Source organism: Bombina bombina, chromosome 8 (assembly GCF_027579735.1).
Source record: "Bombina bombina isolate aBomBom1 chromosome 8, aBomBom1.pri, whole genome shotgun sequence".
In the NCBI taxonomy this organism is placed as follows: domain Eukaryota; kingdom Metazoa; phylum Chordata; class Amphibia; order Anura; family Bombinatoridae; genus Bombina; species Bombina bombina.
Window position 1 is genome coordinate 63,994,832 of NC_069506.1, and position 24,321 is coordinate 64,019,152.

The 24,321-nt window shown below is 37.9% G+C and overlaps 1 protein-coding gene and 1 long non-coding RNA gene across 7 annotated transcripts in view; one reads left to right on the plus strand and one right to left on the minus strand.

The window, feature by feature from the left end:
- KCNAB2 (potassium voltage-gated channel subfamily A regulatory beta subunit 2) overlaps positions 1–24,321 on the minus strand; it is a 676,769-nt gene that overhangs the window by 211,309 nt on the left and 441,139 nt on the right. For 2 of the 6 annotated variants that reach the window (XM_053690399.1, XM_053690404.1), the window contains exon 1: positions 178–1,282. The exons of 2 other annotated variants lie outside the window; for them this stretch is intronic. In XM_053690399.1, the coding sequence (XP_053546374.1) occupies positions 178–389 (212 nt within the window). In that variant the 5' untranslated portion in view covers positions 390–1,282. Of the gene's footprint in view, positions 1–177; positions 1,283–3,387; positions 3,442–22,644; positions 23,088–24,321 lie in introns of those variants that run through there. 2 more of the 6 variants (XM_053690405.1, XM_053690403.1) reach the window with 2 other exon arrangements.
- On the plus strand, positions 39–9,393 carry LOC128638449 (uncharacterized). The gene is made up of 2 exons (XR_008399093.1): positions 39–447; positions 6,739–9,393. It is a non-coding gene; the product is annotated as an uncharacterized LOC128638449 (long non-coding RNA).

Sequence of the window (24,321 nt, forward strand, 5' to 3'; positions counted from 1 at the left end):
GTCACAGCATGATGCTTATACGGAGGGTGAGTGAACGAGCAAACGAGAGAACAGCTGTAGAAGACAAGTTGTTGGTGTTATTCTGACCTGCAGCAGCTTAGAATGAATAATTGTAATAAATTAATGGATTGATGGCTAAATGAAGATACACCATGGACCAAACTTTATCCCTCATACCTATACTTCATTCCAGGCTGACGTAAGCTAGAATCACTTGGGGTTGGAACATTTTGCACTGACAGATGTCCAAGGCTCCGGGCGACCATGGCTACAGCTCGGAATTTTGTTCGAGCGGCAAGATTTGGGCTACTGACATTTTGCCGGTTCAGCCTATCTTCTGCACTGCGCGTTTTCAAGTTGTGTTCGGAACATGCAAAAGAAACCTGCATTTTGTCGTCTTTTTCTTCTCCAACTTAAACAAAAATTGATGTTTATTGAATCTCCAAGGTATTTTATTCTTTTCTGAGCTTAATAAAGTTTTTAAAATTCCTGATTATTTTATAGTGACCATGAGCCAAGTTGAAAATGTTTTTTTTTCCAATCTTCTCAAAAGGTAATCATTGTAGAATAAAGTTTATACCCATTATATATTACTATCATTTAAAAAAAGTCAAATCCACTTTTTTTTAAAAAGAGACACCAAATAGAATTGTTTTGGTTACATCATCATGGTATCTGCATGGTTTTTAAAAAAGAAATCAGCTCTGTAATTCAGAGCTTAAAAATAAAAAAGTAAAAGAATGTTTAGAAATATTTATGTAAACTGCTCCAAATGTATTGTAGAAAAAAATATCCCATAGCTTCTTGTGTGGCATAAATCACAGAGACGTTGTGTGTTATTCTGTAGCTTCTTGCAAACAACAAAAGTCATCAATGACTTGGACATCCCAAAAGGCACTAATCCTGGTTAAAATGTGAGCAAATGATTCCAGCTTGTATGCTGTTCAGTTCTGTATAGTAACTACACCTCCTTGTTCAGATGTCGACCTCTGATGTCAAGAGCAGAATATTCCTCCACTGATCCTGCACGATTCAGATACTTCCTTAAGTCAATTATATGAGCAGTGATGTGAATGCATGTAGCGATTTATTATTAACAAAAAAGGGATGTGCTGTCGTGTCTTGTTCTGTTGCTTCATTGGCTAAATAAGTAACCTAATTATCTGCTGCCCTTACAAACAATATTTCCTGAAGTTTATAGTAGTTTCTTTTGTACTCACTACAAACTAATTGTTATTTGATATATTTGTTCTTTAACACAGTAGAACAAGTACTGAAGAAAGAATAGTATAAGACTGCAAGGTAAAAAGATTTTTTTTAAGCAGGAATTCAAATACTAATAATTAACATGCAACATGATATGTTATGAAGCTATTTTTGTACACATCGTACTATACATAAACTTGGCACAGATGCTTGAGATGTGATACAGTTAAAATCCCTGTTTTGTTTCTTAAAGGGAAAGTCAACTCAAATGCAAGCAGTTTTAAAATAAAAAAAAAACTTCTGTTATCAAATTTGTTTCTCTTTGTATCTTTTATTGAAGAGTAAACCTAGGTAGGCTTATGAGTTGTAATGCACTACTGGGAGGTAGCCGAACACATCTGGTGAGCCAATTAAAAAATATATGCATATATGTGTAGCTACTAATCACCAGCTAGCTCACAGTAATGAATTGCTGCTCCTGAGGCTACCTAAGTATGCTCTTCAACAAAGGATACTAAGAGAACTAAGCACATTTGATAAAGAAAGTAAATTAGAAAGTTGTTTACAATTGTATGCTCTACATTAATCATGATTGTCTAATTTTGACTTTACTGTCCTTTTAAGATGATTTATAAAACAGCCTTTTAGCCGACAAAGTCAGTGAATATTTTAAATACACATTTTAAAATAAAAACAAAGGAATCTCTTAAAAGTAGGGCAAAATTTCTCTTAAAAGAACAAAATTAAACATTTATGACACAGACAGAGCATAAAAAAACCTTTCCAATGTATTTTTTATTATCAAACTCCCTTGGTATCTTTGAACTTAACTGCCTTCCATGAGAGCATACCTAGGTAGTCTTATTAGTGTGCATGTGTCTTGCACATACACTATACGATAGCAGCATCTTGCAAAAATGTTTGTAACAATACAATAAATAATGTGCTCATGATACTATTTGGTTATGGAAAGGATACCTAGAAAAATCGTACATTTTTTTTTAATTTGATTTCCATGTGCTTTTAAAGGGACAGTCTAGTCAAAATTAAACTTTCATGATTCAGATAGGGCATGTAAATTTTAAAAAAAATGCAATTTACTTTTATCATCAAATTTGCTTTGTTCCCTTAGTGGGATTTTTTAAAAGCTAAACCTAGGTAGGCTCAAACTGATTTATAAACAGTTGAAAACCGCCTCTTAGCTCAGAGCATTTTGAAAGTTTTTCACAGTTAGACAGTACTAGTGCATGTGTGTCATATAGAGAACATTGTGCTCTCTCCCGTGGAGTTATTTAGGAGTCTGCACTGATTGGCTAAACTGCATGTCTGTCAAAAGCACTGAGATAAGGGGGCAGTCTGCAGAGGTTTAGATACAAGGTAATTACAGAGGTAAAACATAAATTAATATAAAAGTGTTGGTTATGCAAAACTGGGTAATGGGTAAAAGGGATTATCTATCCTTTTAAACAATAAAAATTCTGGTGTAGACTGTCTCTTTAAGACAACATAAGTAACTGCCTCTGGACACTTTTTTTTAGAGGGCCACCTGTCCAGTGATACAAAACCCACTCTATATAGTTAGACTGAGCTTCCCGCAAATTGGCTGCCCAGAGTAAATAGAAACTGAACTGATTTATAATCTATTTTGGCACTTAAAGGGACAGTAAACACTAAATAAATGCTAGATAGAATGATGCATTCAAAGAAAAGATTAGTCCATGACTAACATGTAGATGTATTTTTTAAAGTTTCTTTAGCTGTTTAAATAGTGACAAAATAAGTTTAAAGTTTTAGTGTCTATAAAACACTGGGAGCTGCCATGTTGCTGTGGCCAATTAGGGTCAGTTATACATATGTCACTAAAGTGTGCAGCCAATGGTTGTTCTGGATTTAACAGTGTTCTGCACTTCCATTTCTACCAGGAACTGAAAAGCTCACAATTTCAGAATAGAATTACAGTAAAAGGGGACAAAAGAAATAATGAAAGCATATTGCAGACTTATTTTATATTACCATCTCAAAGAGTTTAACAGCTTTCCAATTTACTTATTTTATCTAATTTGCTTTAATTTGCTTTGTTCTCTTGATATCCTTTGTTGACAAGGATACCTAGATAAGCTTAGGAGCTTTGAGCTATCTGTTGATTGGTGACTACACATATATGCCTCGTCATTGACTTACCAAGGTGTTCCTCTAGCTCCCAGTAGAGAATTGCTGCTCCTTCAATAAAGGATACTAAGAATGAAGCAAAATTGATAATATAAGTAAATTGGAAAGTTGCTTAAAATGTAAACATGTCAGACACGTTGTCCCTGTTAAGCTATTAAATGTTTTAATGTTTTGAATAAAAGTGATTTAATTGTATACACTTGTTTTGTGCTGCTTACATTTTTTTTTACTTAATTTTCACATATAATGGATCTATACATAAAATAATGTTATATTTTTAATCTTCAAAGTTTCCAGGGGGGAAAAAAAGGATACATTGTGTTGATTTTGCACTAAAAAAAGACCTACATTAGGGCTTAAGTTTAAGTGACATCTAAAAACTCCAAAACAGCACAGCAGTGACAGGGTTAAGAGATAAAGCTGTAAAAAGCTTTGGACAAATGTGTTCAGGAATCACTTGAAACTCTGAGAACTTCAGGGAAGTCTTACAGAGCACCAGGAATTCCATCCCTACCTTAAACAAATATATCACAACTAGAAGGTCACAGAGCATACTGCTGGAGCAGTGTCCCACATTAAAGGGACATTAATGGGAACCCTCAAGTCAAAATAAAACTTTCATGATTTAGAGAGAGCATGCAATTTTAAAAATCTTTCCAATTTACTTCCATTAACAAAATGCGCTCAGTCTTTTTATATTAAAGCTTTTTGAGTCCCCAGCTCCTACTGAGCATGTGGAAGACTTCACAGAATATATATGTATGGATTTGTGATTGGTTGATGGCTGTCACATGGTACGTGTATGAATTTGTGATTGGCTGATGGCTGTCACATGGTACGTGTATGCATTTGTGATTGGCTGATGGCTGTCACATAATACAGGAAAAAAAGTGGAAATAGACATAACTTTGAAATTTGAAGATCCGACTAAGTGCTATTGCATTGTCTTGTTATCTTGCATTTGTTGATTATGCAAATCTACTTTATTTACTGGTCCTTTAAACACTAAATACATTTTATAATCATAGTATGAGTTTTCCCCCCACCTACCTCTAGTCAGGGGTGCCGCAATTTTAGGGTTACCATATTGCTGTTTTAAAAAGGGACACATATGAAAAATAGTTACATATGTCAGGGTTCTTATACAAAACATTTCTTTAAACAGCCGTGAAAACAGCCCTGACACATGTATTTTTCATATGTGTCCCTTTTTAAAGCGGCAATATGGTCACCCTACACCATGTTGAAATCTATCATTCACTGCATTCCAGGGCTGATCTGTTTGCACATGTGCAGTGACGTTCCTTCAGATACCTGCAGTGTAACCTGTGTTCCAAAATGGCAGCACCCATGCTTAGAGTCTTAAGTGCCCCTTTAATTTACGTTAGAAAGGTTTTGGGTTTTATACCCTTTAACTGACAATAAACAACAGGATCTAGAAATGAGAAACTAAATATCTGATACAAACACATTCATAACCGTTGTGTCTATCTCATAATAACGTCCAGCAATTTAATGGAACTCCCCAAATTAAATCACAATCTGAAATTCATCCATTTTGAATACATTAAAGGTTACATAATTATTGCCGAACATAGCATTTGTCTTCTCTATACAGGAATCTCTTGCAATTTTGTGGTAAACTTATTGCAGTATCTGTAAACTATCACAGGGGAAAAAAACATGCAAAGTAAAAAAAATATTAATTCAAATTTAAACCAGCTGAAAAGCACAACGTACCGGGTTGCAATCTCCCAATATGTTGATATAAGGAAGGTACTTCTGTGATATCAAAATACTAGTGACAATAAACACACCATAAGAGGAGATATTTATATTTAGATCCAAAATAATCTGTTTCCTTAATCTCTTATCCCATGGGGTCTGTTGCCTTGGTAAAAAATCAAGGGCTGGATTATGTGCAGATAATCAACCCCTCAAAGCTTCAGTAATTGATTCTTTAGTTGTAAATTATTCCACAAACTGGCAAAGCCACAATTGTATGGGGTAAAAATGAATAAAAGTAAAATTTGTAACCAGCAACTAAAAATGAAAAATAATAAATAATAAAGCAAATTCTAAGAATTTGATAGTAATAGGGTAATCTTAGAGTCATACCTTAGTTGTTTATACAACAAAATTAGGAAAACAATTAAAGGAACATTGAAGGGACACCTAGTAATTATGAGCCATTTCTATGGTCTTCCTATAGAATAATATATCAGCCATGTGTAAACATTTTCAAGCCATTGACACCTTGTTTGCTGCACTTGTTTTTCAAAAGCCAAACTCCACCAACCCCTTGCCGTATTTGAAGGAGACAATCCAGACATTCTGCTGGAGTAGCCTAAGTCATTATGTTAATAAAAACAACATTGTTTTCTAGATGGTTTATCTGATAACTTCTGCTGAATCGAATTACGGACATATATGTAGCCGGGTTAACCTTAAGATTGCAGTTACATTTCCAGTTCTGTGAAGTAGTAATCCACAATTTTAAAAAATAATCCAAAAAAAGAGGGAGAAATAAAAGTATATCTCCTAAGTTGTTTTATTATTCATAACTAAAGATTTTATATTACAATATCAAGCACTGTATTGCAACATATCTCAACACAAAATAAAAAAGCTTGATGAACTTTTTAAACTGTAGTTTTGTGAACTAATATAGAAAAGGCAAAATCCGTTAAATATAAAATGTGGAAAAAGATTTATATGCAAACAAAAAAAATATATAATTTGCTGTGAAAAAAAAATATAAATATAAAAAAATACATGTAAATAATATATATATATTCTACCCCCCCCTTTCATGTTAAACGGACAATGCAAGACGCACAATCTTGTATGTCTTTCAATATTATGTTACAGACTGCAAGGCACCATCTGGTCTGATGTTGCTGACATACAAATTACCGGTATGGATAGGAGTAAAAGCAAAAATAAATACAAATTACAAAAATAATGTTTTCTAACATTTCATAAAAAAAAGGTTCACATTGCATTAACTAGCGGGTGCTAAACGTCTTGCAGATTAAATTTAATTAAAAAAAATAAAAAATATATATATATATATATATATATATATATATACTGTATATATATTATGTCCCATTTTATTTTTCTACTCGACCACTGGTATACGTTACTCTTCCAAGCAGGATTTCAATTCAGTTGCCAAATGGTTAACACAATCAAAACTGTTTAAAAGCACATACTAGCCTATCAAAATTCAATGTAAAAAGGTATTTTAACTGGTTCCCCAATTCAGGTTGGTTTAATATTACCATTTGATAAAAAGATCTGCATTATACCAGAATATTCATATACAAACACCTACATTTTTTATACCTTTATTTCTAGGGATGCGCCGAAATGAGAATTCTGGAACGAAACCGATACCAAAAATTCAGGATTCCCCTGGCCGAAAACCGAAACCAAATTTTTTTTTCTTTTTTTAACTACAGTGTGTGTGTAGCTGAGATAGATTGTAGGCGAGAAAGCTCCAACAAATGGACGTGGTCACTTGTACCGTAGGGTGTGATCTGCAGTGAAACTGGAGCTCTACAAGGGAGAGCATGGTTATAGCCAGACAACAATACGAGGTGGACATGTGTTTGTTTTTGGGTGTAGCTATCCGTGCGATAGGCGTGGCTGCACCCGATCGTCTTTCATCTTATCTCCGCCTAGTTCCTGGTTTGGGTCTCACACTGACCCGTCAGATTATATGTCCGGAGCCCCAAATGGAGTCTGCCTGTCACCTATCACCAGGACCACCGGACTTAGCTACGACCTTACGTGCAAGGTGGTTATAGAAAGTTACTGTGCTTTTTGTATACACCGTCTGGTGGGTGCTAATTTGTACCAACTGTGTGCGAGCTTGGGGCTTATGCATATATAGTGTGCACGCATATTTGCCTCAGGCGAATAGAATGTCTATGCACAAGAGGCTGATGTATGAGCACTGTATATAAGGCTTATACATATTTACTGTATGTGCATAGGGCTGTGTCTGATAATATCAAGTGTTTATAAACATGTTACTTATCCTCCTTTTGAAAACTGTATTCAAAACTTTGGTTTCCTTAAAAAAAAAAAAAAAAAAAAAAAAGGGCACTGCTGGTTGGAAATATCATCATGTCATGGTACTTATGTGTGTGCTCTGTGTACCATGCCAGTGCTGTGCTGCTCACCTTATGCTAAGGATAGACATGTAACTCAATAGAACAGGGGGAGGGCTGTACATTTTTAGCCATTTTTGTCCTCTTTGGGACGAAATTGGAATTGCACATTTTCGGCGGCCCAAATTTTGGTGCATCGCTAGTATTATTCTTTATTTAGTTCTGTGTAACAGAATCAGATTTAACTGTTTTTGTTTTGTTACCAATTATCAAAATAAAGTATAGTCCTAGAAAACTATTATTATATGCAAAACAGTAAGTCAAGTAATGAACTCAAACAGCAGCTCTAGGCTGGCATCAAATTTGAAATATGCTACACAATCATTTTACCGAAATTTTGGTGCATCCCCTATTTATTTCATAGGCAATAGTTTTAATTAAAACCCAGTAGATCACATTAAAACATAAAGAAAGAAAAGATCCAACATATTTTATGTATTTATATTACTGTTATTTAAAAAAAACAACATCTTTTAAAAATATAAAAGTAAACAAACAACCCCCCAATAAAATATTATGGATTTATTTCACTTTAAACATTTTTTTAATAAAACAGCCTTGAGAATATATAATTCCATCTATCCCAAATAAAACAACAATATTCTTGTTTTTTCCCTATGTTGGAGCACATCCCAATAAAAACAAGGGCACTTTAATTCATCAAAATTTACATTTCACTAGTTTTCTTCAAAAACGTACCTTGTAATCCTGACAGCCGCTGCAGCGCTTCCTCCGCCCGTCGCAAGCCCTCTTTGTGGGTCCAAAATGACGAATCCGGCTTCCTCCAATTACGGCGTTGCCTCAGGCCATGATTCCCCCGGGGGGAAAGCCGTGATTGGAGGAAGTCGGATTCGTCATTTCTGATGTATGAAGAGGCTTCCGACAGTCGGGGGAATCGCTGGAGGGGCTGCCAGGATTAAAATGTACGTTTTTGAAGAAAACCGTAAAATTTCAATTTTGATGAATTAAAGTGCCCTTGTTTTTAATAGGATTATTAAAAACTGGGCACTAATTCATCGAAATTGACCTTCAGTTTAAGACAATTATTATGGAATGAATCATTTGCATAACCACTTAGTCGTTGTCGCTATTGATGCATCTATAAATATCACAATCCTAATCAGTTTCCTAGAGAGAGCTATTTCTAACATGTTCATGTTTTATTCATTATAAAATATCTATTTTTTCCAGACAGCATTACTGTTAATAGAGCAGAAATGCTCCTTGAAGGCTACAATTTCAAGAATTCTTACATTTTGTTTTGTAATGGAATGTCTTATTTTTTCATTATTAAAGGGACATAAAACAAGGTGGGTTAGAGACAAAATATAATATGTACTTTAATTACTTTACCTGCAAATTTATATTGCAGTGCCTTGCGATTAACCCTTTCTTTTAAGTTCCGGAATTGTACAGCTCTAACTCCCCCCACACAATTCTTTCTATGGCTGTATCCATATCCACCTTTGGATTTGGTAGAATGCAAGACTTTAACACTCATTATCTGCTGGAGCATGCCTAGAAGCAAATAAGCTGCTGTGAACTCATTTGGAATATAATGCCTGTGTTTCTGATGCTAAACACTGATAAGGGGGGTGGATCAGACTACTCCAGACAGCATGGCTATGTAACTAATCCTGTCAATCAGGATATTTGACTGTATCAGCAGGAGAGTGGGACAGAGCTCAGAATCCGGGACTGTCCCACACAACTCGGGACAGTTGGGAGCTCTGCTGCATGGATCTTAACCTTTGTGACATTTAAGACAAACTCCTGTAATATGTGCTACATCTAAACCTACATGTGGGATATCGTTCATAAACAGTACATCTTATAAGGAGTGTTTCATGGAGAAACATTTAAAATGTGATTTAATAAGATGCATAAAGGACCCGTCATATAAATACAGACACTTGTGAGAGATAAGGGGGCATATTTATCAAGCTCTGATTGGAGCTTGATGCCCGGTGTTTCCAGAAACAGCAGTTATGAAGCAGAGGTCACAAAGACCGCTGCTCCATAACCTGTCCGCCTGCTCTAAGCAGGCGGACAGACAACGCCGGAAATCAACCCGATCGAGTACGATCGGGTTGATTGACACCCCCCTGCTGGCGGCCTATTGGCCGCGAGTCTGCAGGGGGCGACGTTGCACCAGCAGCTCTTGTGAGCTGCTGGTGCAATGCTGAATACGGCGAGCGTATTGCTCGCCGTATTCAGTGAGGTCTGTCGGACCTGATCCGCACTGTCGGATCAGGTCCGACAGACCTTGATAAATAGAGGCCAAGGTTTTAAATGGACTCATAATTAACCTGTTTACTTAAAGGAACATATAAATGCAATAACATTATATAATTTGTGAAAGCATTATATTACACAAATGTTTCTTGGTATCTAAGCATTTTACAATAGTAACAGGGGTTGGGGATTCTCGAGAGAAACATGATTGGTGAGTTAATAAGGAGTAGCATATGCAGAAAGCTATAAATCACAGTCAATGTGCACAAGATTAAAGGGACACTAAAGTCAAAAGTAAACTGTCATGATTCAAATAGAGCGTGCAGTTTGCAGGAGATCACAATGTAAACGTACAAGTCCGTGATTGGTTGATGGCTGTTACAAGATACAGGGGGCGAGAAAAATGAAAGGAAATTTAGAAATGTGTTTTTACAAATACAATTGTGAAATCAAACACATACAACTATGCAATTAACATACACTGTTCAAGTACCAGCCTCATTAGCTAACAGTGCAATAGAGGCCCAACACACGTGGGCATAAAAGTCAATAAAACCAAAAGGATTAGATTGTATAGTCAATGTTATGGAATCCTCCTGGGTATCCAGTAGTCCGTGTTGGCCATAGTTTCATGAGGTTGACATAAATGTTCCCCAGGAGGTCCAGTGTAGTCTTGTTAGTGAGGTACTTGAAGGAACCATAACTATTAACTCATAACTGATAAACACAAGTGTTAAGCTGGCCAAGCTGAGCATTGATAAGAAAAAACACACACACACAAAAAGGACTATGTATAGGTGAAAGAACTTGAGCATACTGAGAATCAAACCAGTGGGTCCAATCACCTTGTCTGACATATGCATAGTACCAGGATTTAGTTATCCAGTAAAAGAAAAAATAGATAGGCCTAATAAGTACTAGGTTACTTATGTGCCTATGCAATCAGTGTGGAAATAAGTGCTGTACCTAGAGAAAGAGGATAAAAAAGGGAATATGGGAGAGGGTAATAAAGGGTAAGGGGATGTGAATAGGAAGGGAGGGAAGTTACATTAAAAGTTCAATAGAAGGCAATGCCCCCTCCCTCCTCTCCACCCCCACAACTAGAATAGTAATTCAACCGCCTGTGATGGACATGAAACTATTATATCCCATTAACAGAGTTCTTTCTGAAGTACCATTCCGGGTTCCCATAACTCATAGTAAAAATCTAGTATATCTCTAGAAACATACATATTTTTCCATTTTATGCACATAATCAATCTGCAAGTAAATCTGACTAATACTAATGGGCTCTGGCTTGAGCCAAGCTTTGGCCAGACAGAACTTCATTGAAGAAAAGATGTAAAGCCCCAATGTTTTTCTAGTTCTTAGTGGAACATGGCTACTACAGGTTCCTTTTGGACTTGGTCCTCCAGTTGCAGGCAAAACTCAAAGACCTTCGTCTAAAAAACCTTGTAGCTTGGGGCAGATTTACCAGACATGTAGATTACTGAGTGACAGCAAGTTTCATGAGACAGTTTAGAACCAAATAGCAATGGAAGTCTAGCAAGATATGTCTAGGGACAGAGATTGATAGGCACCGAAACAGGTGTGCTTAGATAAGAGGCTTATTTTTACTGTGGCTAACTTTCCCATACAGGATATCTCCTTGAAATCCCATCTCTGAAGGAGGAATAAAAACTCCTCTAAGAGGGAAAGATAATTCAAAGTAATACAATTTTCCAAGTTGTGTAACACACTGAACCCCAGATGTTGAAGACTATGTATACCATATGAAGACAAATTAACTTTTGAGCTTTACAAGCAGGTTGTCCAGGATATTGAGGGGTAAGGCTTCTGTTTTTAACAGATTCAGTTTCTAGTAACTGAGTTTCCCAAACCTTATGAAGGCCTCTGGAAATTCAAAACATACAGATCTTATTCAAGGGGTTATTACATAGATCTTATACTAACAGATGATGTAACCAAATACTTATAAAATGATTGTAAAGATACTAATAAAAAGATCATAAAAATTAATTAAACAGAATCTCATGACATGTTTTAGCCAATCATTTTAACCACCCTTACAGATAAAACCTTCAACTGACTTGAAAGGACAATCATTCTCAAGATTGACAAATCATGTGGAAAGATGCTTCAAGCACAACTGGAATTTATCGACAAAAAGGAAATGAAAACCCTTTATAAAAAATAATAAAAAAAATAATAAAAAGGATGTTAAATTGCGATTTCATAGTTTAAACTAATATCTGGAATATGTGTGCACTCCTTACGCTAAAGTTAAATACAATTTCATATTGACTTCTTGCACCAAAACTATGTTTATGATTTTAAGCAATGCATTTATATCTTAGGGACCTTCAAAGATGGTCTTGTCCTTCTGATTGGGTCAACGGCAGTTTCTGCTGGGGACCAGCAGTTCTCTGTGTCTCCCAAGCGATACTTTAACTGTGTTTATAACTCCTTTGCCATGATTAAACAGTGATAAAATTAGAGCATGTCATGTTATCACTTTAATGGTCTTTTAAGGGCATGCGTGCATGGCAGTTTACTGAGCCCATTGAGGGGTTAAAAAGCTGCAAGTAGAAATATATAAATTAGTTTAAAGGGACATGAAACCCAACATTTTTCTTTCATGCTTCAGATACATCATGCAATTATAAACAACTTTCCAATTTTCTATCTATTTCATATCTAATTTGTTTCATTTTCATAGTATCCTTTGATGAAGAAGCAGTAATGCACTAATGGAAGGTTGGTGAAAGCCAATAATAAGAGGCATATACGTGCAGCCACCAATCAGCAGTTTCTAAGACTACTTAGATATACTTTTCAGCAAAGGATACACAAAGAACTAAACAAAGAGAACTAAACAAATTAGATAATAGAAATACACTGGAAAGTTCTTTAAAATTGCATAAACAATCTCACTGGTATTCAAACTTGTCCTCAGATCTCCCTAACAGGCCACATTTTGAGGATATTTGAACTGGAGCACAGGTGAAATAATCAGCTGATTAGTAAACTGTTATTTTACCCGCACTCACCGAAAGTAATCCTGAAATTCTGGCCTGTTCTATCTGAATCATGGAAGAAGAATGTGGGCTTCATATCCATTTAAGGAGAACTGAAATAGTAAGAGTATTATTCTAAGATTCTTTCTTAACATTGCAGCAATTATATATATATATATATATATATATATATATATATAGATAGATAGATAGATAGATAGATAGATAGATAGATAGATAGATAGATAGATAGGGAGGTATAGATATATAGTGAAAAGTGTACATAGTTTATTCTGTTAAGATGCACACCCAGTATGCGAGTGCAGTCCATTGCAAGGCCAAGATTACTAATACAATTCTTACTAACATCAGCATATTTCTCACTACATAATAACTGCTATAATAAAAGATTCATTAGACAAGATAGATGCCTAAGACAAAATGGCGGCCAAGAACAAGATGGCGCTAGTCATGCTAACAATTCCTAACACATGTTTTATATGTACTTTCTAGGAAGTCCATAATTAGTTAGAGCGCCTCACATGTGCAGAGTGCAAGCAGTGTTAGAGATTAGCTAAAAAGTCCAACGTCAGGACTCAAAGCTAGAGGTGAGTTGAAGGGGCTTTTGAGCTTATCCTATCTTGGCCAAAAGCTGTAAACAAATCCTCAATTTTCTGTGTTTGAAAATGCTTTGCTTCTGTTCATGAATAAGTGAACGCAAGCTTGCTTTGCAGTGTGTGTGTGTGTATATATATATATATATATATATATATATATATATATATATATATATATATATATATTTATATTTATCCTCCATGTGTATCTGCACTCACAATATCTTTCAGTCGTCAACCAGGGTGCCAAGTCAATAGTATTCACAGTCAATTCTAGTAAAGGACTACACTCATTGGATTTTGGATAAAAATCAATAAAAAACAGAATTTATGTTTACCTGATAAATTACTTTCTCCAACGGTGTGTCCGGTCCACGGCGTCATCCTTACTTGTGGGATATTCTCTTCCCCAACAGGAAATGGCAAAGAGCCCAGCAAAGCTGGTCACATGATCCCTCCTAGGCTCCGCCTTCCCCAGTCATTCGACCGACGTAAAGGAGGAATATTTGCATAGGAGAAACCATATGATACCGTGGTGACTGTAGTTAAAGAAAATAAATTATCAGACCTGATTAAAAAACCAGGGCGGGCCGTGGACCGGACACACCGTTGGAGAAAGTAATTTATCAGGTAAACATAAATTCTGTTTTCTCCAACATAGGTGTGTCCGGTCCACGGCGTCATCCTTACTTGTGGGAACCAATACCAAAGCTTTAGGACACGGATGAAGGGAGGGAGCAAATCAGGTCACCTAGATGGAAGGCACCACGGCTTGCAAAACCTTTCTCCCAAAAATAGCCTCAGAAGAAGCAAAAGTATCAAACTTGTAAAATTTAGTAAAAGTGTGCAGTGAAGCCCAAGTCGCTGCCTTACATATCTGATCAACAGAAGCCTCGTTCTTGAAGGCCCATGTGGAAGCCACAGCCCTAGTGGAATGAGCTGTGATTCTGTCAGGAGGCTGCCGTCCGGCAGTCTCGTAAGCCAATCTGATGATGCTTTTAATCCAAAAAGAGAGAGAGGTAGAAGTTGCTTTTTGACCTCTCCTTTTACCAGAATAAACAACAAACAAGGAAGATGTTTGTCTAAAATCCTTTGTAGCATCTAAATAGAATTTTAGAGCACGAACAACATCCAAATTGTGCAACAAACGTTCCTTCTTTGAAACTGGATTCGGACACAAAGAAGGCACGACTATCTCCTGGTTAATGTTTTTGTTAAACACTAAAAAACTCTAAGCCATCTCCGTGGAGATGTTGCCTGTACAACGGCAAAGAGAATGACTGGGGAAGGCGGAGCCTAGGAGGGATCATGTGACCAGCTTTGCTGGGCTCTTTGCCATTTCCTGTTGGGGAAGAGAATATCCCACAAGTAAGGATGACGCCGTGGACCGGACACACCTATGTTGGAGAAATATTTTTATCCAAAATTCAGTGAGTGCAGTCCTTTACTGGAATTGACTATACATATATATATATTTAAAATAAAAAAATGATATACTGTGTATATATATATATATATATATATATATCTATTTTGTGGCTGGACTGTTATCCGATGGACAGTTGTGCAATGGATAATAATCCGACAGACAAATGTCCGTCGGATAACAGTCTGGCCACGGCCAAATGTGTTCTATTCTACTCACGCTCCACTCCGCATGGATTATTACTTTATTTCAAATAAACTTTATTTCTAAATGCACTAACATAAAACTTTATTACAATATATTGACGTATAGTGCAAACTTTATTTGAATTATTACAAAAAGTACAAACGTAAAACAATTAAATTGGCTTTTACAATACATTAACTTAGATATTTATAATTTTTTATATTAGCTTATAATTATATGGGGAATGTGTTAAAAGCACATTGTGGGGGTGGGTCCCATGGTTAGGTTCCATATCCAATTTGTTAATATGGCAATTAGCTAGGATTTTAATATTATCTAAAAAATTGTTAATTAAGACTAACTCAGAGTTCTACGATAACGAAGCTAAAAAAATATCAGTAGATATATAATAATGTAAATATATAATGTTTAGAAGCTACCAGAGAAAAAAATACAAAAAATTCAGTGTAAATGGGTCAGCTTCATAAGATCTTTAGATCAACAGACATGAAGCCAGCTAAAATCATTTAGTAAACAATAACTCTCAACATAAAGATTGAAAGGTAATTAGAAAAAATGAACTTAGAAGAGGCAAATTAAATTTGATTTGAGGCCAGGTTAGAGATTTAGGGCGAGATTACGAGTGGAGCGTTATTGTTTATGCGCAAGCAATATTGGGTTTTCGAAAGCCATTTGGACACAAGTTAAAATCCGCCTAAATTACAAGTTGAAAGTAAATGAAAACGTGTGAGCACAATTGTGATTTACACTAGAAGGATTTCTTTGACTTCAGAGCTCTAAAGAGTGTCACAAAACACATCATAAATGCATTACAAAAGTATAGTTACATTCATAATAACACTATGTAATAAAAATAATTTTTTTAAAAATTGCACAACAAAAGTTAGAAGGGCTAAAAGATATGAGGTCTCAGTAGAAAAGAAAAAACAAAAGTCTGCAAAGAGCTTTAACATAGAGATACATACATGTCTAAATTTGTATATGTATGTATATATATAATTCTATAGAAGGATGTTCCAGGAGTCGAAAAAGGTTCCATAAAATATTCCTTTATTCAGTATTCCACATTAAAAGCATTAATATGCACAGACAGCATAGATAGCAGAACTCCGTGATAGACAAGCTAGGACCTGATTTCTCAACAGCCGGGCCGTGGCCCAGTACCGGGCCGTGATAGCCCTGCTGGTGGGCCCTGACCTGTCATGCCCCCACTGCACACTCTTACCCCACTGCACACAAGGGGCAGACTGAGACCAATCAAGGCCCCAGGAAAACTGTCTCACACTGACCCAAATGTATTCAAATGTATGCAAATGAACATGGTAGCCTCCCTGCCCTAACCCCAACAGGCCCATCAACCTCCAGAGCCAGGACCCCCAACATTAAGGGCCAAAGAAAGGGCCCCCAACCTCCACGGCCAGACCTCACACTCCATGGCCCTCACAGCGACAGACCCTTGGCAGGACCCCCACACTCCAGGGCCCCCACTAAACCCACACTGAACTGCTTAGTTACTGATAGGGCAAATCCCTGATGCTTACTATATGTATATAACTACCGGGCCCTGGACATGTCCAGATAAAATTTACCGGGCCTTGAGGTCACTTTGGTTGAGAACCACTGAGCTAGGAGACTACTGGGTTAGACTGCAGAAGACATGTTTTGTGCCTTCTGGCACTTGTTCACTGCTCGCAGGTTAACCCAATTACTACACCTTAAATAGGTATTCCTCTTAAAGATACATACATATGTAAGCATAGTCACCTTAATTTTCATGAATACATTTTGATAGGCTGGTATTGATTGTTCAACTTTAACTATTTAACTGTTTAAATGCTGTACTTATTATTAAATTAAATCATCTAGTTTTTCACGTATATTTCTTCATTTTCAGCACAGTTATAGTTAAAGATACAAAAAAGCTCTTTGATAGAGGAAGTAATTTAGAAATTAAACACATAGATCTATATCTCTTCTAAAGTTTAGACCTTGAGGGATGATAGTGTTTAAGGTAAAGATCCAAAATATTTCCCTTAAATTTAATTTACTTTCTCTATCTCCTCTCCTTTTCCAATGGGGTATGTGGTCTATGGCTTGTAAACTTAGTAATTTGTGATCAGCATTGTGTAACTCCCTAAAATGTCGGGCTATGGGGGTATCAGATTCCTCATCTTCTATTGATCTAATATGTGCTAAGAACCTGTCCTTCAGGGGTCTCTTGGTTCTCCCTATGTACTGCTTAGAGCACCCCCTGCAGGTTAGCAAGTATATTACATGAGTTGTGTCACAATTCATAAAAAATGTAGTATTGTAAATTTTCTGTGTAAATGTGGAGGTGAAATTATCACCTTCAGATACATTATTTATATTTATATATGTGTACATATATATTTACAGACATAAGTGCATATATAAATACATATGTACACACATGTATACTATATATATATATATATATATATATATATCCATAAACCATGGATTGCACTCCCCGGTCTTTTGAACGTGCCTTTAATGTAACGTTTCGGGGACCGTATCCCCTTCCTCATAAAAAACGTGCCTTTAATGTAACGTTTCGTGGACCGTATCCCCTTACTCAGAAAAAAACGTGCCTTTAATGTAACGTTTCGGGGACCGTATCCCCTTCCTCAGACCTGATGAAGGGGATACGGTCCCCGAAACGTTACATTAAAGGCACGTTTTTTTCAAAAGACCAGCGAGTGCAATCCATGGTTTATGGTTATGTGTTCTTTGTTTGCACCCTGGCAATCTGACTTGAAGTGAGAGTGCTCTTCATTTGCTTATTTATATATATATATATATATATATAGTCCAAAAATCGAAAAACAGGAAAGGCTCAAAGCAACTTCATTTATTTGATGCAAAGTGATAGCATTAAAAGCAAAGGCCGGCAATGAAAAGGTTAGCAAGAACTGCAGGCAGCATCTGTTTTATATATACCTATAAATAATCATGTATATTTATAGGTATAAATATTTGTGCAAAAATCCATCAGATATATATTTAAATATCTCTTTAAGAATAAATAGAACATATTCTGCTATGTGCAGAACGTTGTATTATGAAAACATAATTTATGCTTACCTGATAAATTCCTTTCTTCTGTTGTGTGATCAGTCCACGGGTCATCATTACTTCTGGGATATAACTCCTCCCCAACAGGAAATGCAAGAGGATTCACCCAGCAGAGCTGCATATAGCTCCTCCCCTCTACGTCAGTCCCAGTCATTCGACCAAGAATCAACGAGAAAGGAGTAACCAGGGGTGAAGTGGTGACTGGAGTATAATTTAAAAGATATTTACCTGCCTTAAAAACAGGGCGGGCCGTGGACTGATCACACAACAGAAGAAAGGAATTTATCAGGTAAGCATAAATTATGTTTTCTTCTGTTATGTGTGATCAGTCCACGGGTCATCATTACTTCTGGGATACCAATACCAAAGCAAAAGTACACGGATGACGGGAGGGATAGGCAGGCTCATTATACAGAAGGAACCACTGCCTGAAGAACCTTTCTCCCAAAAATAGCCTCCGAAGAAGCAAAAGTGTCAAATTTGTAAAATTTGGAAAAAGTATGAAGCGAAGACCAAGTTGCAGCCTTGCAAATCTGTTCAACAGAGGCCTCATTCTTAAAGGCCCAAGTGGAAGCCACAGCTCTAGTGGAGTGAGCTGTAATTCTTTCAGGAGGCTGCTGTCCAGCAGTCTCATAGGCTAAACGTATTATGCTACGAAGCCAAAAAGAGAGAGAGGTAGCAGAAGCTTTTTGACCTCTCCTCTGTCCAGAATAAACGACAAACAGGGAAGAAGTTTGGCGAAAATCTTTAGTTGCCTGCAAGTAGAACTTGAGGGCACGAACTACATCCAGATTGTGTAGAAGACGTTCCTTCTTTGAAGAAGGATTTGGGCACAAGGATGGAACAACAATCTCTTGATTGATGTTCCTGTTAGTGACTACCTTAGGTAAGAACCCAGGTTTAGTACGCAGAACTACCTTGTCCGAGTGAAAAATCAGATAAGGAGAATCACAATGTAAGGCTGATAACTCAGAGACTCTTCGAGCCGAGGAAATAGCCATTAAAAACAGAACTTTCCAAGATAACAATTTTATATCAATGGAATGAAGGGGTTCAAACGGAACACCCTGTAAAACGTTAAGAACTAAGTTTAAACTCCATGGCGGAGCAACAGCTTTAAACACAGGCTTGATCCTAGCTAAAGCCTGACAAAAGGCCTGGACGTCTGGATTTTCTGACAGACGCCTGTGTAACAATATGGACAGAGCTGAAATCTGTCCCTTTAATGAACTAGCTGATAAACCCTTTTCTAAACCTTCTTGTAGAAAAGACAATATCCTAGCGATCCTAACCTTACTCCAGGAGTAACCTTTGGATTCGCACCAGTATAGGTATTTACGCCATATTTTATGGTAAATCCTTCTGGTAACAGGCTTCCTAGCCTGTATCAGGGTATCAATAACCGACTCAGAAAAACCACGTTTTGATAAAATCAAGCGTTCAATTTCCAAGCAGTCAGCTTCAGAGAAGTTAGGTTTTGATGTTTGAATGGACCCTGTATCAGAAGGTCCTGTCTTAGAGGTAGAGACCAAGGCGGACAGGATGACATGTCCACTAGATCTGCATACCAAGTCCTGCGTGGCCACGCAGGCGCTATTAGAATCACTGATGCTCTCTCCTGTTTGATTTTGGCAATCAATCGGGGAAGCAGCGGGAAGGGTGGAAACACATAAGCCATCCCGAAGTTCCAAGGTGCTGTCAAAGCATCTATCAGAACCGCTCCCGGATCCCTGGATCTGGACCCGTAGCGAGGAAGTTTGGCGTTCTGGCGAGACGCCATGAGATCTATCTCTGGTTTGCCCCAACGTCGAAGTATTTGGGCAAAAACCTCCGGATGAAGTTCCCACTCCCCCGGATGAAAAGTCTGGCGACTCAAGAAATCCGCCTCCCAGTTCTCTACTCCCGGGATGTGGATTGCTGACAGGTGGCAAGAGTGAGACTCTGCCCAGCGAATTATTCTTGATACTTCCATCATTGCTAGGGAGCTTCTTGTCCCTCCCTGATGGTTGATGTAAGCTACAGTCGTGATGTTGTCCGACTGAAACCTGATGAACCCCCGAGTTGTTAATTGGGGCCAAGCCAGAAGGGCATTGAGAACTGCTCTCAATTCTAGAATGTTTATTGGAAGGAGACTCTCCTCCTGATTCCATAGTCCCTGAGCCTTCAGAGAATTCCAGACAGCGCCCCAACCTAGAAGGCTGGCGTCTGTTGTTACAATTGTCCAGTCTGGTCTGCTGAATGGCATCCCCCTGGACAGGTGTGGCCGATAAAGCCACCACAGAAGAGAATTTCTGGTCTCTTGATTCAGATTCAGAATAGGGGACAAATCTGAGTAATCCCCATTCCACTGACTTAGCATGCACAATTGCAGCGGTCTGAGGTGTAGGCGTGCAAAAGGTACTATGTCCATTGCCGCTACCATTAAGCCGATCACCTCCATGCATTGAGCTACTGACGGGTGTTGAATGGAATGAAGGACACGGCATGCATTTTGAAGCTTTGTTAACCTGTCTTCTGTCAGGTAAATCTTCATTTCTACAGAATCTATAAGAGTCCCCAAGAATGGAACTCTTGTGAGAGGAAAAAGAGAACTCTTCTTTTCGTTCACTTTCCATCCATGCGACCTTAGAAATGCCAGAACTAGCTCTGTATGAGACTTGGCAGTTTGAAAGCTTGAAGCTTGTATTAGAATATCGTCTAGGTACGGAGCTACCGAAATCCCTCGCGGTCTTAGTACCGCCAGAAGGGCACCCAGAACCTTTGTGAAGATTCTTGGAGCCGTAGCCAATCCGAATGGAAGAGCTACAAACTGGTAGTGCCTGTCTAAGAAGGCAAACCTTAGATACCGGTGATGATCTTTGTGGATCGGTATGTGAAGGTAAGCATCTTTTAAATCCACTGTGGTCATGTACTGACCCTTTTGGATCATGGGTAAGATTGTCCGAATAGTTTCCATTTTGAATGATGGAACTCTTAGGAATTTGTTTAGAATCTTTAAATCTAAGATTGGCCTGAAAGTTCCCTCTTTTTTGGGAACCACAAACAGGTTTGAGTAGAACCCTTGTCCTTGTTCCGACCGCGGAACCGGATGGATCACTCCCATTAATAATAGATCTTGTACACAGCGTAGAAACGCTTCTTTCTTTATCTGGTTTGTTGACAACCTTGACAGATGAAATCTCCCTCTTGGGGGAGATAATTTGAAATCTAGAAGGTATCCCTGAGATATGATCTCTAGTGCCCAGGGATCCTGAACATCTCTTGCCCAGGCCTGGGCGAAGAGAGAAAGTCTGCCCCCCACTAGATCCGGTCCCGGATCGGGGGCTTTCGGTTCATGCTGTCTTTGGGGCAGCAGCAGGTTTCCTGGCCTGCTTGCTCTTGTTCCAGGACTGGTTAGGCTTCCAGCCTTGCCTGTAACGAGCAACAGCTCCTTCCTGTTTTGGTGCAGTGGAGGTTGATGCTGCTCCTGTTTTGAAATTCCGAAAGGGACGAAAATTAGACTGTCTAGCCTTAGCTTTGGCTTTGTCTTGAGGTAGGGCGTGGCCCTTACCTCCTGTAATGTCAGCGATAATTTCTTTCAAACCGGGCCCAAATAAAGACTGCCCCTTGAAAGGTATATTAAGTAATTTGGACTTAGAAGTAACATCAGCTGACCAGGATTTTAGCCACAGCGCCCTACGTGCCTGTATGGCGAATCCTGAGTTCTTAGCCGTAAGTTTGGTTAAATGTACTACGGCCTCCGAAATGAAAGAATTAGCTAGTTTAAGGACTCTAAGCCTGTCCGTAATGTCGTCTAGCGTAGATGAACTAAGGTTCTCTTCCAGAGACTCAATCCAAAATGCTGCCGCAGCCGTAATCGGCGCGATACATGCAAGGGGTTGCAATATAAAACCTTGTTGAACAAACATTTTCTTAAGGTAACCCTCTAATTTTTTATCCATTGGATCTGAAAAAGCACAGCTATCCTCCACCGGGATAGTGGTACGCTTAGCTAAAGTAGAAACTGCTCCCTCCACCTTAGGGACCGTTTGCCATAAGTCCCGAGTGGTGGCGTCTATTGGAAACATCTTTCTAAATATTGGAGGGGGTGAGAACGGCACACCGGGTCTATCCCACTCCTTAGTAACAATTTCAGTTAGTCTCTTAGGTATAGGAAAAACGTCAGTACTCGCCGGTACCGCAAAGTATTTATCCAACCTACACAGTTTCTCTGGTATTGCAACGGTGTTACAATCATTGAGAGCTGCTAAGACCTCCCCTAGTAATACACGGAGGTTCTCCAATTTAAATTTAAAATTTGAAATATCTGAATCCAATCTGTTTGGATCAGAACCGTCACCCACAGAATGAAGCTCTCCGTCCTCATGCTCTGCAAGCTGTGACGCAGTATCAGACATGGCCCTAGTATTGTCAGCGCACTCTGTTCTCACCCCAGAGTGATCACGCTTGCCTCTTAGTTCTGGTAATTTAGACAAAACTTCAGTCATAACAGTAGCCATATCTTGTAATGTTATCTGTAATGGCCGCCCAGATGTACTAGGCGCCATAATATCACGCACCTCCCGGGCGGGAGATGCAGGTACTGTCGCGTGAGGCGAGTTAGTCGGCATAACTCTCCCCTCGCTGTTTGGTGAAATTTGTTCACATTGTACAGATTGACTTTTATTTAAAGTAGCATCAATACAGTTAGTACATAAATTTCTATTGGGCTCCACCTTGGCATTGGAACAAATGACACAGATATCTTCCTCTGAGTCAGACATGTTTAACACACTAGCAATAAACTTGCAACTTGGTTATAATCTTTTTTAGCAAAAACGTACTGTGCCTCAAAGAGGTACTAAACGATTAAATGACAGTTGAAATAATGAACTGAAAAACAGTTATAGCATCAAACTTTAAAACAACACAACTTTTAGCAAAGGTTTGTTCCCATTAGTAAATAACAATAATTAAATTTGACATAAAAATTACAGAGCAACGTTTTTATTCACAGTCAATATAAAATTCTCACAGCTCTGCTGAGAGAATATACCTCCCTTCAAAGAAGTTTGAAGACCCCTGAGATCTGTGAAAGATGAACCGGATCATGCAGGAAATATAAGAGTAGCTGACTGGAAATTTTTGATGCGTAGCAAAGAGCGCCAAAAACGGCCCCTCCCTCTCACACACAGCAGTGAAGAGAAACGAAACTGTCACAATTAAAAGCAAACAACTGCCAAGTGGAAAATAATGCCCAAATATTTATTCACTCAGTACCTCAGCAATGTAAACGATTCTACATTCCAGCAAAAACGTTTAACATGAAAAATACTTATTAAAAGGATTAGTGACTTTTAACAGAGTAGTTCCGGTGAAATACCATCCCCAGAATACTTTGAAGTGTATACATACATGTCATTATAACGGTATGGCAGGATTTTCTCATCAATTCCATTCAGAAAATAAAAACTGCTACATACCTCAATGCAGATTCATCTGCCCGCTGTCCCCTGATCTGAAGCTTTTACCTCCCTCAGATGGCCGAGAACAGCAATATGATCTTAACTACTCCGGTTAAAATCATAGTAAAAAACTCTGGCAGATTCTTCCTCAAACTCTGCCAGAGAAGTAATAACACGCTCCGGTGCTATTATAAAATAACAAACTTTTGATTGAAGTCATAAAAACTAAGTATAATCACCACAGTCCTCTCACACATCCTATCTAGTCGTTGGGTGCAAGAGAATGACTGGGACTGACGTAGAGGGGAGGAGCTATATGCAGCTCTGCTGGGTGAATCCTCTTGCATTTCCTGTTGGGGAGGAGTTATATCCCAGAAGTAATGATGACCCGTGGACTGATCACACATAACAGAAGAAATATGCAATATTATTTTCTTATGTTGCGCTTTTAAAAAACCGTGATCATGTTTGCGCGACTTGTGGGTTTAGTTTTTTTAAAACTTTTTCTGCTCCATAGAAGTCTATGGGGGAATGCGTTTTTACATTTGTGTCTTCTAAAAGTCCATTTGTTACCGTGACTCTGCAAATATGAGAGCGCAAACCTTTTACTCTCAACTCTTAATACAAGCGCAAATCACTGAGGGCAATTTTTTTTTTTTGAGGTTTCAAAGCTCAAACACGAGCGCAAACTGTCGCTCCACTCGTAATCTAATCCTAAATGTG